At 45.1% G+C, this 13,524-nt stretch overlaps 1 protein-coding gene across 3 annotated transcripts in view; it reads left to right on the plus strand.

The window, feature by feature from the left end:
* pus10 (pseudouridine synthase 10) overlaps positions 1 to 13,524 on the plus strand; it is a 97,437-nt gene that overhangs the window by 72,713 nt on the left and 11,200 nt on the right. For all 3 annotated transcript variants that reach the window (XM_068044874.1, XM_068044875.1, XM_068044872.1), the window contains exons 13-15: positions 6,167 to 6,243; positions 6,320 to 6,375; positions 6,480 to 6,597. In XM_068044874.1, coding sequence (XP_067900975.1) covers positions 6,167 to 6,243; positions 6,320 to 6,375; positions 6,480 to 6,597 — 251 coding nt within the window. The remainder of the gene's footprint in view (positions 1 to 6,166; positions 6,244 to 6,319; positions 6,376 to 6,479; positions 6,598 to 13,524) is intronic.

Genomic DNA, 13,524 nt, shown 5'->3' on the forward strand with positions numbered 1-13,524 from the left:
ATGAAAGACACCCCCGTAACCCACTCAGTGCTCTGCCTGACATAATGGCCTCTGCTCTCGGCCGCTTCTATACAGTGCTCCCCTTGTGGCCTCAGAGCAAGTGGAGGCAGCCTGCTCACTTGTCTCTCCTGCGGCTGAGATGCATGTGGCGGTGCCAGTGGGAGCACCTGCAGAAGCTGCTGCACCTATGTCATTGCAGGGGCGGCCTCTGTCATGGGGCCCTGCTATATAGATCGTCACTCAGTCAGAGGGGCCAAAGAGGCTGATGATGCTGGAGCCACATGAGGGGTGGCATCCTCATCCTTCTTGGTGACTGCCTCAGCCCTTGGCTGGCACTCCAGATAAATGGAGCAGCCACCAGTCAGGGTTCAGTTGGCACCGTGTCTAGACATCCCTGCCATCAGCGCCACTGGCTGGTCAAGTTTACATAATGTGGAATACATCCTGTGAACGTCCGTGTTCAGTTCCTGCATGCACTCCAAATATTGCTGCATATGGCTGTCCATGAGATTGGTCACTCTCTCAATGGAGGAGCTCAAATGTTAAAAGCCTTGAGCCATTGTGGTGCTCATGAGCTGGATGGACTCCTCCATTCTCAGTCCACGGCCCTGCACTGCGTCAGGGAACCCTGACATGTGGGAGTACATCTGTTGCTGCTGGTCTGGGTGGAGCCTCTTTTCTGTGACTCCTGAGGCCCTGCATCTATCCCCAGCTGAGTAGGGCTGTGTCTGTCCTCCCTTCTCTGAAGGGGACTGTCCACAGCTCCCTCTGGCATCTCCTCTTACACACTAATGCTGTGTTCCTCACCCAGTGCCACCCTATCTAACCATGCACGAGGACACACCAAGGTGATTGTACCTGCACTGTTGGAAGGTGTGCTTGTAATGTGTGACGACGTTTGGTCTAAGCTCTGCTGTAGTTGCGCTTGGCACAGTGATGGTGAGGGATTTGGTCTTACTGTCTTGGTGTCTGCACCTGTGGGAGACACAAGAAGTGATCATGAAAATTAGCTTGGAGAGCAGACGCCTCTGCATATGCTGAGACTTCCCAGTGCAGCTCAGTCTTTGGTATGCTGTTGGACAGGGTGGAGTGCAATGCACCCTCTTAATGAACGCACTGTACTCTGTAGTTATCTCCACCATGGATGCCCACCTCATCCTACCCGACTTCCTCATTATCTCAACCTTGGCGAAGTCCATGGCTCCCTCCTCCAAGGTGGTGATGACGTGCAGGTATGGAGCTCCTCCACCTGTCTGTGCTCTTCCGGGGGTATTATATGCTTGTTTCTCCTGTAAGGACAACAGAGAGCGTGATAAGGCACTGCTGTCCTCTATGGCCAATGTCAGCTGTTCCTATTCATTAGAAGCTGCATCTTTCAGTGCTGGAAGGTCCTCAGCAGCACTATGGCTCTGAGCCTTTCTGAGGGGTCAGTAAGTGTTTTGGGCGTGCACGTCTCCCATGTTCAGGAGCAGCATGTACCCTGAGGCTCCTCAGCCGGAGTGTCTGCTGGAGGTTGAATACCCAGAGGCCTGTCATGGGGTCTGGCATTGCACTCATTTTGCCAGAGTGAATAAGGTCATTGAACCCTCTTCCTGCACTGCACCGAGCTCCACCTGACCACACTCCATCTGCTCACAGCGTCGGTGACCTCAATCCAGGCCTGCTTGGTCTGGAAGGGTGGCCTTCTCCTGCCTCCCTCCTCTCCCTCACAATCTCAAGGAGAACTTCAAGGTCTGCAACCGTGAATTGAGAGGCTGCCCTGCCCGGGGTTCCAAGCCTCCGCCTCTCCTGAGATATCTTTCCTACAGAAAGATGAAATGCAATGAAAAAGCAGCCACAGTATTGGCTGCCGTGGTCTGTTTAAATCAGGCCTGTGCTTGCACACTCCCGCCTCCGTTCCTGCCCCCACGATTGCTAATTTGCCACCCAGCCCGCCCTATAGCCAGTTAGCGGTCCGCCCCATGAGAATCTAGGGTTGTGACTGCTTCCTCCGGGGATGGGCTTGGGACCCAGAAACTGTCCAGATATCCGTTTCCTGCCCCCGGAAGGAAAATCCTTCTCAAAGAGTCTGCAAAGGGACATAATAGATTGAGTGAGTGTGCAAAGATTTGGCTGATGGTGTATAATGTGGGGAAAAAGTGAGGTTATCCACTTTGGTAGGAAGAACAGAAAAGCAAAATATTATTTAAATGGAAACTACAGATTGCTGTCATACAGAGGGATCTGGTTGTCCTCACATATGAAACACAAGTTAGCACATAGGTACAGCAAGTAATTAAAAAGGCAAATGGAATGTTGGCCTTTATTGCAAGGAGGATGGAGTATAAAAGTAGGGAAGTCTTGCTACAATTGTACAGGGCATTGTTGAGACCACGCCTAAAGTACTGCGAACAGATTTGGCCTTATTTAAGGAGGGATATACTTGTACTGGAGACAGTTCAGAGAAGGTTCAGTAGGTTGATCCCTACTTCTGTTTCTATTTCTTATGTTCTTGTGAATAGTTAACATATTCTGAGGAGGAGTACATGCAACAGGGCACATAGGCCTGCTGTTTAAAATAGGAAACATCCTTGAGCAAACCAGACAGTCAGAGTGAGAAGATGGAAAGCAGAAGTGTCGCTAAGATAGTTTGTAGTTAATCACAATGTATATATTCTGTGCTCAAGAGACTGGTCTACTCCTGTTTCTATAATTAAATGTGAAGACATGATGCTTTCATGAACTCAAGGCTGAAAGAAGGTAAATAACTGAGACTGTACTTTTAAAATTTATTTTAAAGGAAAAGGTGTGTGTCACATACATTAAAAAGTGGGGAGGGAGGGGCGAAATTTGAGTACCACTGAGCTGCTGTAGGAGGAATTGAGTGAGTTTTAAATAAAAGGAAAGGACTTGCATTTATGTAGCACCTTTCCATGTTCTCTGGGCAGTGAATTATTTTTGAGGTGGAGACTTTGGTATTTTGCAGGCAAACTGAGCAGCCAGTTTGGGGAAAGCAGAAATCCACAAATAGTAAATGACCATTTTAGTGATAAAAACAAGAAATGCTGGAACCACTCAGCAGGTCTGGCAGCATCTGTGGAAAGAGAAGCAGAGTTAACGTCAGTGACCCTTCTTCGGAACTAGCAAATATTAGAAATGTCAAAGGTTATAAGCAAGTGAGCCGGGGGTGGGGCAAGAGATAACAAAGGAGAAGGTGTAGATTGGACAAGGCCACATAGCTGACCAAGAGGTCATGGAGCAAAGACAAACAATATGTTAATGGTGTGTTGAAAGACAAAGCACAGATAGGGTGTTAACGAACTGAAGATTGAACAGCAGCAAGTGCAAACATGAAAAAAAACAGTGGGTAAGCAAACTGAACAAACTACGATGAAATGAAATAAACAAAAGAAAAAAAAATTGTAAAAAATGTAAAAAAGAAAAAACAACTAAAAATAAAAGTAAAATGGGGGGCCCATCATGCTCTGAAATTATTGAACTCCATTTTCAGTCCGGCAGGCTGTAGTGTGCCTCATCGGAAAATGAAATGCTGTTCCTCGAGCTTGCGTTGATGTTCAGTGGAACACTGCAGCAAGCCCAGGATAGAGATATGAGCATGAGAGCAGGGGGGAGTGTTGAAATGGCAAGCAACTGGAAGCTCAGGGTCCTGCTTGCGGACTGAGCGGAGGTGTTCTGCAAAGCGGTCACCCAGTCTGCGCTCGGTCTCCCCAATGTAGAGGAGACCACATTGTGAGCAGCGAGTACAACTACATTGAAAGAAGTACAAGTAAATCGCTGCTTCACCTGAAAGGAGTTTTTGGGGCCTGGGATAGTGACGAGAGAGGAGGTAAATGGGCAGGTATTACACCTCCTGCGATTGCAGGGGAAGGTGCCATGGGACGGGGACGAGGTGGTGGGGGTAATGGAAGAGTGGACCAGGGTGTCGAGGAGGGAACGATCCCTTTGGAATGCTGACCGGGGAAGGAAGGGGAAGATGCGTTTGGTAGTGGCATCACGCTGGAGGTGGCGGAAATTTATTTATATTTATTTATTTAGAGATACAGCACCGAAACAGGCCCTTCGGCCCACCAAGTCTGTGCTGACCAACAACCACCCATTTATACTAACCCTACAGTAATCCTATATTCCCTACCAACCTACACTAGGGGCAATTTACAATGGCCAATTTACCTATCACCTGCAAGTCTTTGGCTGTGGGAGGAAACCGGAGCACCCGGCGAAAACCCACTTGGTCACAGGGAGAACTTGCAAACTCCGCACAGGCAGTACCCAGAATTGAACCCGGGTCCCTGGAGCTGTGAAGCTGCGGTGCTAACCACTGCACCACTGTGCCGTCCAAGTGGCGGAGGATGATCCTTCGGATATGGAGGCTGATGGGGTGGAAAGTGAGGACAAGGGGAACCCTATCACGGTTCTGGGAGGGAGGGGAAGGAGTGAGGGTAGAGATGCGGGAAATGGGCCGGACACGGTTGAGGGCCCTGTCAATAACAGTGGGGGGGAATCCTCGGTGGAGGAAAAAGGTCATATCAGAAGCACCGTCATGGAAGGTAGCATCATCAGAGCAGATGCGTTGGAGACGGAGAAACTGGGAGAATGGAATGGAGTCCTTACAGGAGGTAGGGTGTGAAGAAGTGTAGTCCAGGTAGCTGTGGGAGTCGGTGGGCTTATAATGGATATTAGTAGACATCCCCAGAGATGGAGACAGAGAAGTCGAGGAAGGGAAGGGAAGTGTCTGAGATGGACCATGTAAAGGTGAGAGAAGGGTGGAAATTGGAAGCAAAGTTGATAAAGTTTTCCAGTTCGGAGCGGGAGCAGGACACTGCACCGATACAGTCATCAATGTACCGGAAAAAGAGTTGGGGGAGGGGGCCTGAGTAGGATTGGAACAAAGAATGCTCGACATATCCCACAAAAAGGCAGGCATAACTAGGACCCATGCGGATACCCATAGCAACACCTTTTACTTGAAGGAAGTTAGTGGAGTTGAAGTAGAAGTTGTTCAATGTGAGAACAAGTTCAGCCAGGCGGAGGAGGGTGTTGGTGGATGGGGACTGGTTGGGCCTCTGTTCAAGGAAGAAGCGGAGAGCCCTTAAACCATCCTGGTGGGGGATGGAGGTGTAGAGCGATTGGACGTCCATAGTGAAGAGGAGGCTGTTGGGACCAGGAAACTGGAAATTGTCAAAATGACGTAGGGCGTCAGAAGAGACACGTATGTAGGTGGGAAGAGACTGGACCAGCGGAGAGAAGATAGAGTCAAGATAGGAAGAAATAAATTCAGTGGGGCAGGAGCAGGCTGACACAATAGGTCTGCCAGGACAGTCCTGTTTGTGGATTTTGGGAAGGAGGTAGAAGCGGGCTGTCTGGGTTTGCGGGACTATGAGGTTGGAAGCTGTAGGCGGAAGATCTCCAGAGGAGATGAGGTCAGTGACAGTCCTTTGGACAGTGGCTTGATGTTCGGTGGTGGGGTCATGGTCCAGAGGGAGGTAGGAAGAAGTGTCTGTGAGTTGGCGTTGAGCTTCTGCAAGGTAGAGGTCGGTACGCCATACAACAACAGCACCACCCTTGTCTGCAGGTTTGATGACCATGTCGGGGTTAGACCTGAGAGAACGGAGTGCCTCAAGTTCAGAGGGGGACAGGTTAGAGTGAGTGAAGGGGGCAGAGAAATTGAGATGACCAATGTCTCGCCAACAGTTTTCAATGACAGATTTCCAGCATCCGCAGTATTTTGCTTTTATACCATTTTAGTGATGCTGGTTGAGGGCTAAATTTTGCCCAGGACAACTGGAAAACTACCCAGCTCCTTTTTCGAATAGTCCATGGGTACTTTTGCATCAATGTGGAACAGGTCCTTGGTTTGGCATCTCGTCCAAAAGACATTTGTTACAGTGCAGCACCTGTTCACTACTACACTGAAATGTCAGCCTAGATTATGTGCTCAAGGAGATTGACTCAGGAACGAGAGTGCTACCACTCAACTGAGGCTTGATACCATTGATGCTTTGGATTATTGGTTTTTACAAATTATTTGGTGGTCAGAGCAACTTATGTTTGATTTTTGAATAATTGTCCAATTTGCTTGATGAACAGCTGTTCCTACATTAGGAATGTTCAATATTCTGCCAAATGGGTGAAGCTGATTCTTTATCCCCTTTTCTTTTGTTGCCAGGCAGACCCTTTGCAATTGAGCTGCTTAATCCACATAGAACATCCTTTCTTCAGCGAGACCTAAAGGAACTTCAGCAGGTGATTGTACAAAATTAAATTCCTTGAGACTTATAAATTGGTTTACTTATGTGCTAACGTTGTGTGTTCTTTACAGAAAATTAATAACTCTACTGATAAAATCCAAGTTCGAGATTTACAGATAGTGACCAGGTACGCATGTCCAATCAAATCCATATTTAAATGCGCCTCCACACTTCTTAAATTAGTTTATTAACTAAACAAACAAATAACTTGTTCCCAATATTTTTATTTAGGGAGGCAATAGGACATATGAAGGAAGGTGAAGAAGAGAAGACAAAGTCATACAGTGCCCTAATATGGACTGAAAAAGCTATAGGAAGGAATGATATAGATTTTCTCCAGGAATTAAAGGTACTACAAAAAAAAATTGTTGCATAACTTTAGGATTACATGTTGCTTGCCAGATGCTTCCAAAGGAGAAATAAGCTTCTAAAACACCATGAATTTGGTTCATAACTTGCATCTTTATACATGTTAAGCCTTATGAGCTTGGGGCTTTTACTTGTGCCTCAGTGAGAATTAACTTTTGTGGACATATCCTATATATTGAGTTTTTGCATTTCTTGCTGTTCAGTCTAAAAATAATCTTTTAATGTCTTCTGCTTGGAACCCAATAAGTGCACTTCTAGCAGAGTGAATCTGATACCAGTCAACTCTGGTGACATTGATGTGGGCCTCTAGTGTGAGTGTGTCTTGCGTATCTTCTCACTAATTGTAAGCTATTTTTTATAGTAGCTTATTTTTAAATTCACTTTCCACTGCAGGCTTTGCTTACACTACTTTAAGGTGCTTTGTCACATGGAGCGAAGGAGGTAACATTGGAGAGAAATTAGCAAATCCTTCTATATAACCCTATCAGGAATTTGAAATTAACATTGGCAGAGTTCTCTAGGCAGAGGAATCACAATTTATGGGAGGGAGTAAGCTCTACAATGGAAGAGGAAGTAAATGTGAGATTGTGGAAAAGAACATGATTCCAAAATAGGGTGGAGAAATAATGCAACCAGATTCAGCTAATTGGTGACCGATGATGTTTATTGTGGAAAGTACAAAATAATTTGTATGGGAGCAAGGAGCCAGTGTTAAATGGAACAGCCTTATATAATGATGATCAGAATGAGATCAATTTGTTACAATAAATAGATCTATGTAACTGATAGCACAGCTGCAGTTAAAAAAAAGTTACACAAAGTTCTCAGAGTAAAGGCACCTCTAGGTAGCAGCGACCACAATATGATTGAATTTTACAGCCAGTTTGAAAGAGAGAAGAGTGGGTCTAAGACTAGTACTTTAAACTTGAATAAGGGCAACAATGTGGGCATGAAAGCTGAGCTAGGGTTACTAGGCTAGGAGATAGATCAATAGAGAAGCAGTGGCAGACATTTAAGGGGATATTTCAGAATACTCAGGATAAGTATATTCCTACTATAAAGAACAATTCTAAGGGGAGAACCCACCATCCGTGATTAACTAAAGAAGTTAAGGAAAGCATCAAACTTAAGGAAAAAGTATATAATTGTGCAAAGATGAGTGGCAGGTCAGATGATTGGTCAGAATATAAAGAACGGCAGTGAATGACGAAAACGTTAATCAGAAAGAAATTAAAATACGAGAGGAAGCTAACTAGAAATGTAAAAACAGATAGCAAGAGTTTCTAGAGGTATTTAAAAACAAAAAGTGTAAGTAAAATGAGTGTTGGTCCTCCAGAGAGTGAGAATGAGGAGTTAATAGTAGATAATAAGGAAATGGTGGATGAAGTGAAAAAATATGTTGCTTCTGTCTTCGCTACAGAGGATACAAAAAAAACTCCAGTAATAGCTGTAAAACAGGAGGTGGAAGGAAGAGAGGAATGTGGTGAAATTACAATCACCAGAGAAGCGGCACAGACCAAACTGATGGAGTTGCGGGCAGTCGAGTCCCCGGGTCCTGATGGGCTTTACCCCAGGGTCTTAAAAGAGATGGCTAATGAGGTAGTAGAGACGTTGGTGTTAATTTTTCAAAATTTGCTAGATTCTGGAAAGGTTCCATCAGACTGGAAAGTAGCAAATATAACCCCTCTATTCAAGAAAGTGGGGAGGCAGAAAATAGGTAACTAAAGGCCAGTTAGCTTGACATCTGTCGTGGGGAAGATGTTAGAATCGATCATTAAGGAGGCTATAGCTGGGCACGTAGAAAAACTCAATGTAATCAGGAATAGTCAGCATGGCTTTGTGAAAGGGAAATCATGTCTGACGAATTTTTTGGAGTTCTTTGAAGGAGTAACATGCACTGTGGATAAAGGGGAGCCCATTGACGTACTGTACTTGGATTTCCGGAAGGCATTTGACAAGGTGCCACATAAAGGGTTATTGCACAAAGTAGGAGCTCGTGGTATAGGGGGTAACATATTAGCATGGATAGAAGATTGGCTGGCTGTCAGAAAACAGAGAGTATGCGTAAATTACTTTTCTGATTGGCAGGATGTGACGAGTGGAGTCCCACAGGGGTCTGTGCTGGGGCTTCAACGTTTTACAATTTATATCAATGACTTAGATGAGGGGAGAGATGGCATGGTAGCTAAATTTGCAGATGACACAAAATTAGGTGTGTTGTGAAGAGGACATGAGGTTGCAGACCGATATAGAAAGGCTGAGCGAGTATGCAAAAATCTGGCAGATGGAGTATAATGTGGGAAAATGTGAAGTTGTTCACTTTGGCAGGAAGAGTAAAAAAGCAGAGACAGTGGTGTAGTGGCAATATCACTGGACTAGTAATCCAGAAGCCTAGACTAATGCCCTGGGGACATTATTTCAAATCCCACCATAGCAGTTGATGGAATTTAAATTCAATTGTTCAATAAATTCAATTGTTCAATAAATTCAATTGGTTATTTAAGGGTGGCGCAGCGGTTAGCACCACAGCCTCACTGCTCCAGCAACCCAGATTCAGTTCTGGGTACTGCCTATGCGGAGTTTGCAAGTTCTCCCTGTGACCGCATGGGTTTCCGCCGGGTGCTCCGGTTTCCTCCCACAGCCAAAGACTTGCAGGTTGATAGGTAAATTGGCCATTGTAAATTGCCCCTAGTGTCGGTAGGTGGTAGGAGAATGGTGGGGATGTGGTAGAGAATATGGGATTAATGTAGGATTAGTATAAATGGGTGGTTGTTGGTCGGCACAGACTCAGTGGGCCGAAGGGCCTGTTTCAGTGCTGTATGACTCTGACGTAAATGGAGAATGACTGCAGAATTCCGAGGTGTAGAGGGATCTAGGTGTGCTAGTGTATGAGTCACAAAAAGTTAGTATGCAGGTACAGCAAGTAATAAAGAAGGCTAATAGAATGCTATCGTTTATTATAAGAGGAATTGAAAATAAAACTAAGGATATTATGCTTCAGTCATACAGGGCATTGGTGAGACCACATCTCGAATGCTGTGTGCAGTTTTGCTCTCCTTATTTAAAGAAGGATGTAACTGTGTTGGAGGCAGTTCAGAGGAGGTTTACTAGATTGTTGCCTGGAATGAGCGGGTTGGACAGACTGGGCTTGTTTTCACTGGAGTTTAGAAGATTGAGGGGAGACTTGATTGAAGTGTATAAGATCCTGAACGGTCTTGACAAGCTGGATGTAGAAAGGATGTTTACTCTTGGCGGATGAGTCCAGAACTAGGAGGTACTGTTTTAAAATTAGAGGTCGCCCTTTTACGACAGAGATAAAGAGATTTTTTTCTATGAGGGTTGTGTGACTTTGGAACTCTCTTCCTCAGAAGGTGGTGGAGGTGGGATCATTAGAACATGACAGCGCAGTACAGGCCCTTCGGCCCTCGATGTTGCGCCGATCATCTGACCTACACTATTCCATTTTCATCCATATGTCTATCCAATGACCACTTAAATGCCCTTAAAGTTGGCGAGTCTACTACTGTTGCAGGCAGGGCGTTCCACGCCCCTACTACTCTCTGCGTAAAGAAACTACCTCTGACATCTGTCCTATATCTTTCACCCCTCAACTTAAAGCTATGTCCCCTCGTGTTTGCCATCATCATCCGAGGAAAAAGACTCCCACTATCCACCCTATCTAACCCTCTGATTATCTTGTATGTCTCTATTAAGTCACCTCTCCTCCTCCTTCTCTCTAACGAAAACAACCCCAAGTCCCTCAGCCTTTCCTCGTAAGACCTTCCTTCCATACCAGGCAACATCCTAGTAAATCTCCTCTGCACCCTTTCCAAAGCTTCCACATCCTTCCTATAATGCGGTGACCAGAACTGCACGCAATACTCAAGGTGCGGCCTCACCAGAGTTTTGTACAGCTGCATCATGACCTCGTGGCTCCGAAACTCGATCCCCCTACTAATAAAAACTAACACACCATATGCCTTCTTAACAGCCCTATTAACCTGGGTAGCAACTTTCAGGGATTTATGTACCTGGACACCAAGATCTCTCTGCTCATCTACACTACCAAGAATCTTCCCATTAGCCCAGTACTCTGCATTGCTGTTACTCCTTCCAAAGTGAATCACCTCACACTTCTCCGCATTAAACTCCATTTGCCATCTCTCAGCCCAGCTCTGCAGCCTATCTATGTCCCTCTGTACCCTACAACACCCTTCGGCACTATCCACAACTCCACCGACCTTCGTGTCATCCGCAAATTTACTAACCCACCCTTCTACACCCTCATCCAGGTCATTTATAAAAATGACAAACAGCAGTGGCCCCAAAACAGAACCTTGCGGTACACCACTAGTAACTAAACTCCAGGATGAACATTTGCCATCAACCACCACCCTCTGTCTTCTTTCAGCTAGCCAATTTCTGATCCAAAGCTCTAAATCACCTTCAACCCCATACTTCCGTATTTTCTGCAATAGCTTACCGTGGGGAACCTTATCAAACGCCTTACTGAAATCCATATACACCACATCCACGGCTTTACCCTCATCCACCTGTTTGGTCACCTTCTCGAAAACCTCAACAAGGTTTGTGAGGCACGACCTACCTTTCACAAAACCGTGCTGACTATCGCAAATGAACTTATTCTTTTCAAGATGATTATAAATCCTATCTCTTTTAACCCTTTCCAACATTTTACCCACAACCGAAGTAAGGCTCACAGGTCTATAATTACCAGGGCTGTCTCTACTCCCCTTCTTGAACAAGGGGACAACATTTGCTATCCTCCAGTCCTCCGGCACTACTCCTGTCGACAATGACGACATAAAGATCAACAACAACGGCTCTGCAATCTCCTCCCAGCTTCCCAGAGAATCCTAGGATAAATCCCATCTGGCCCAGGGGACTTATCTATTTTCACTCTTTCCAAAATTGCTAACACCTCCTCCTTGTGAATCTCAATCCCATCTAGCCTAGTAGGCTGTATCTCAGTAATCTCCTCGGCAACATTTTCTTTCTCTACTGTAAATACTGACGAAAAATATTCATTTAACGCTTCCCCTATCTCCTCTGATTCCGCACACAACTTCCCACTACTATCCTTGATTGGCCCTGTTCTAACTCTTATCATTCTTTTATTCCTGATATACCTATAGAAAGCCTTAGGGTTTTCTTTGATCCTATCCGCCAATGACTTCTCGTGTCCTCTCCTTGCTCTTCTTAGCCCTCCCTTTAGATCCTTCCTGGCTAGCTTGTAACTCTCAAGCGCCCTAACTGAGCCTTCTCGTCTCATCCTAACATAAGCCGCCCTCTTCCTCTTGACAAGCGCTTCAACTTCTTGAGTAAACCACGGCTCCCTCGCTCGACAACTTCCTCCCTAGATCATTGAATATTTTTAAGGTGGAGGTAGATAGATTCTTGTTAGGCAAGGGAATCAAAGATTATCGGAGTAGATGGGAGAGTGAAATTCGAGACACAAACAGATCAGCCATGATCTTGAATGGCGGAGCGGGCTCAAGGGGTCAAATGGCCTACTTCTGCTCCTAATTTGTATGTTTTTATAAAGTACTGTGTTCTATTAGTAGAGGAACAGTGTACAAATTAAAATAAGTTGCTGCATAAATGGCATTGATGAGATCCCATCTGGAATATGTGGCGTAGTTCTGATCAATCCTTAGGAAGGATATTATGGTCCTTGAAGGAGTACAAAGGTGAACAATGGAGATAATTCTTAATTTCATGAAAACTTCTCAACTTCTGAATCACTTAAGGACACTTGTCTTTCTTTTGGTTACTATCTTAAATGCACTTTGATAACGTATTTACACTTTTCTGCAAAGTCTATGAACCGACCTCTTAATTTCAATCTCTTGCAAGGGACCTGCATTTCTATTATTGTCTCCTCATTGGTGCTGTGGCCTCTTGTGTAGGGGGACAATACCAGAAGCGCAGAATAAAATGGGCCAGTGCATATTTGTTCAGTGCTGTGAAGTCTTCTGGAACAGATGATCTTTTACAGCAGAGGATGAGCATCAACTATGGTACAAAAACAGTTGCTGTAAAGGCCCACCTAAACCGACCACAGTCTTGTTGAATTGTCATTCAGGGTGATTTCTATAGGTTGTAATACATTGAGGATTGCTGGCACAATTTGTACAGACAACACATATGGCATTTTTACTACTGAAACTTGCATATCCAAGACGATCTGGAGCACTCGAGTGCCATGATATTAGAAAAGTTTAAAATGTGGCTTGTTTTCCTTACAGAAGTGGAAACTTCAAGGTGGCCCAACTGAAACTTCCAAGATTATTGAGACAACCTTAATAAAAATCTAGGCAAATTGTTCACCATGGTGAATAAGAACATCAGAACATAAAGAGGAGAAGGAGTAGGCCATTCGGCCCCTCGTGCCAGCTCCGCTATTCAGTAACATCATGGCTGATCTGGTCGTGGCCTCAACTCCAGTTTCTTGCCTGCTCCCCATAACCCTTGACTCCCTTGTAGATCAAAAATCTCTCGAACTCCGCCTTGAATATTTTCAGTGATCCACCCTCCACTGCTCTCTGGGGTAGAGAATTCCATAGATTAAAGACCTTCTGAGAGAAATTCCTCTTCATCTCCATCTTAAATGGGAGACCTTTTTTTGAAACTGTGCCCCCAGTTCTGGATACCCCACGAGGGGGAACATCCTTTCAGCATCTACCCTGTAAAGCCCTTCAAAATCATATATGTTTCAATAAGATCATTTCTCATTAGTTTAAAGCCATTTCTACAGCCCAAGTTATTTGATTCACCAGGACACTGATCCCAGCATGATTCAAGTGAAGCCCATCCCAACGGAACAGCTCCCCCTTTTCCCCAGTACTGGTACCAGTGCCCCATGAATTGAAACCCGTTTCTCCCA

The sequence above is a fragment of the Heterodontus francisci genome, chromosome 13, assembly GCF_036365525.1.
Source record: "Heterodontus francisci isolate sHetFra1 chromosome 13, sHetFra1.hap1, whole genome shotgun sequence".
Lineage (NCBI taxonomy): Eukaryota > Metazoa > Chordata > Chondrichthyes > Heterodontiformes > Heterodontidae > Heterodontus > Heterodontus francisci.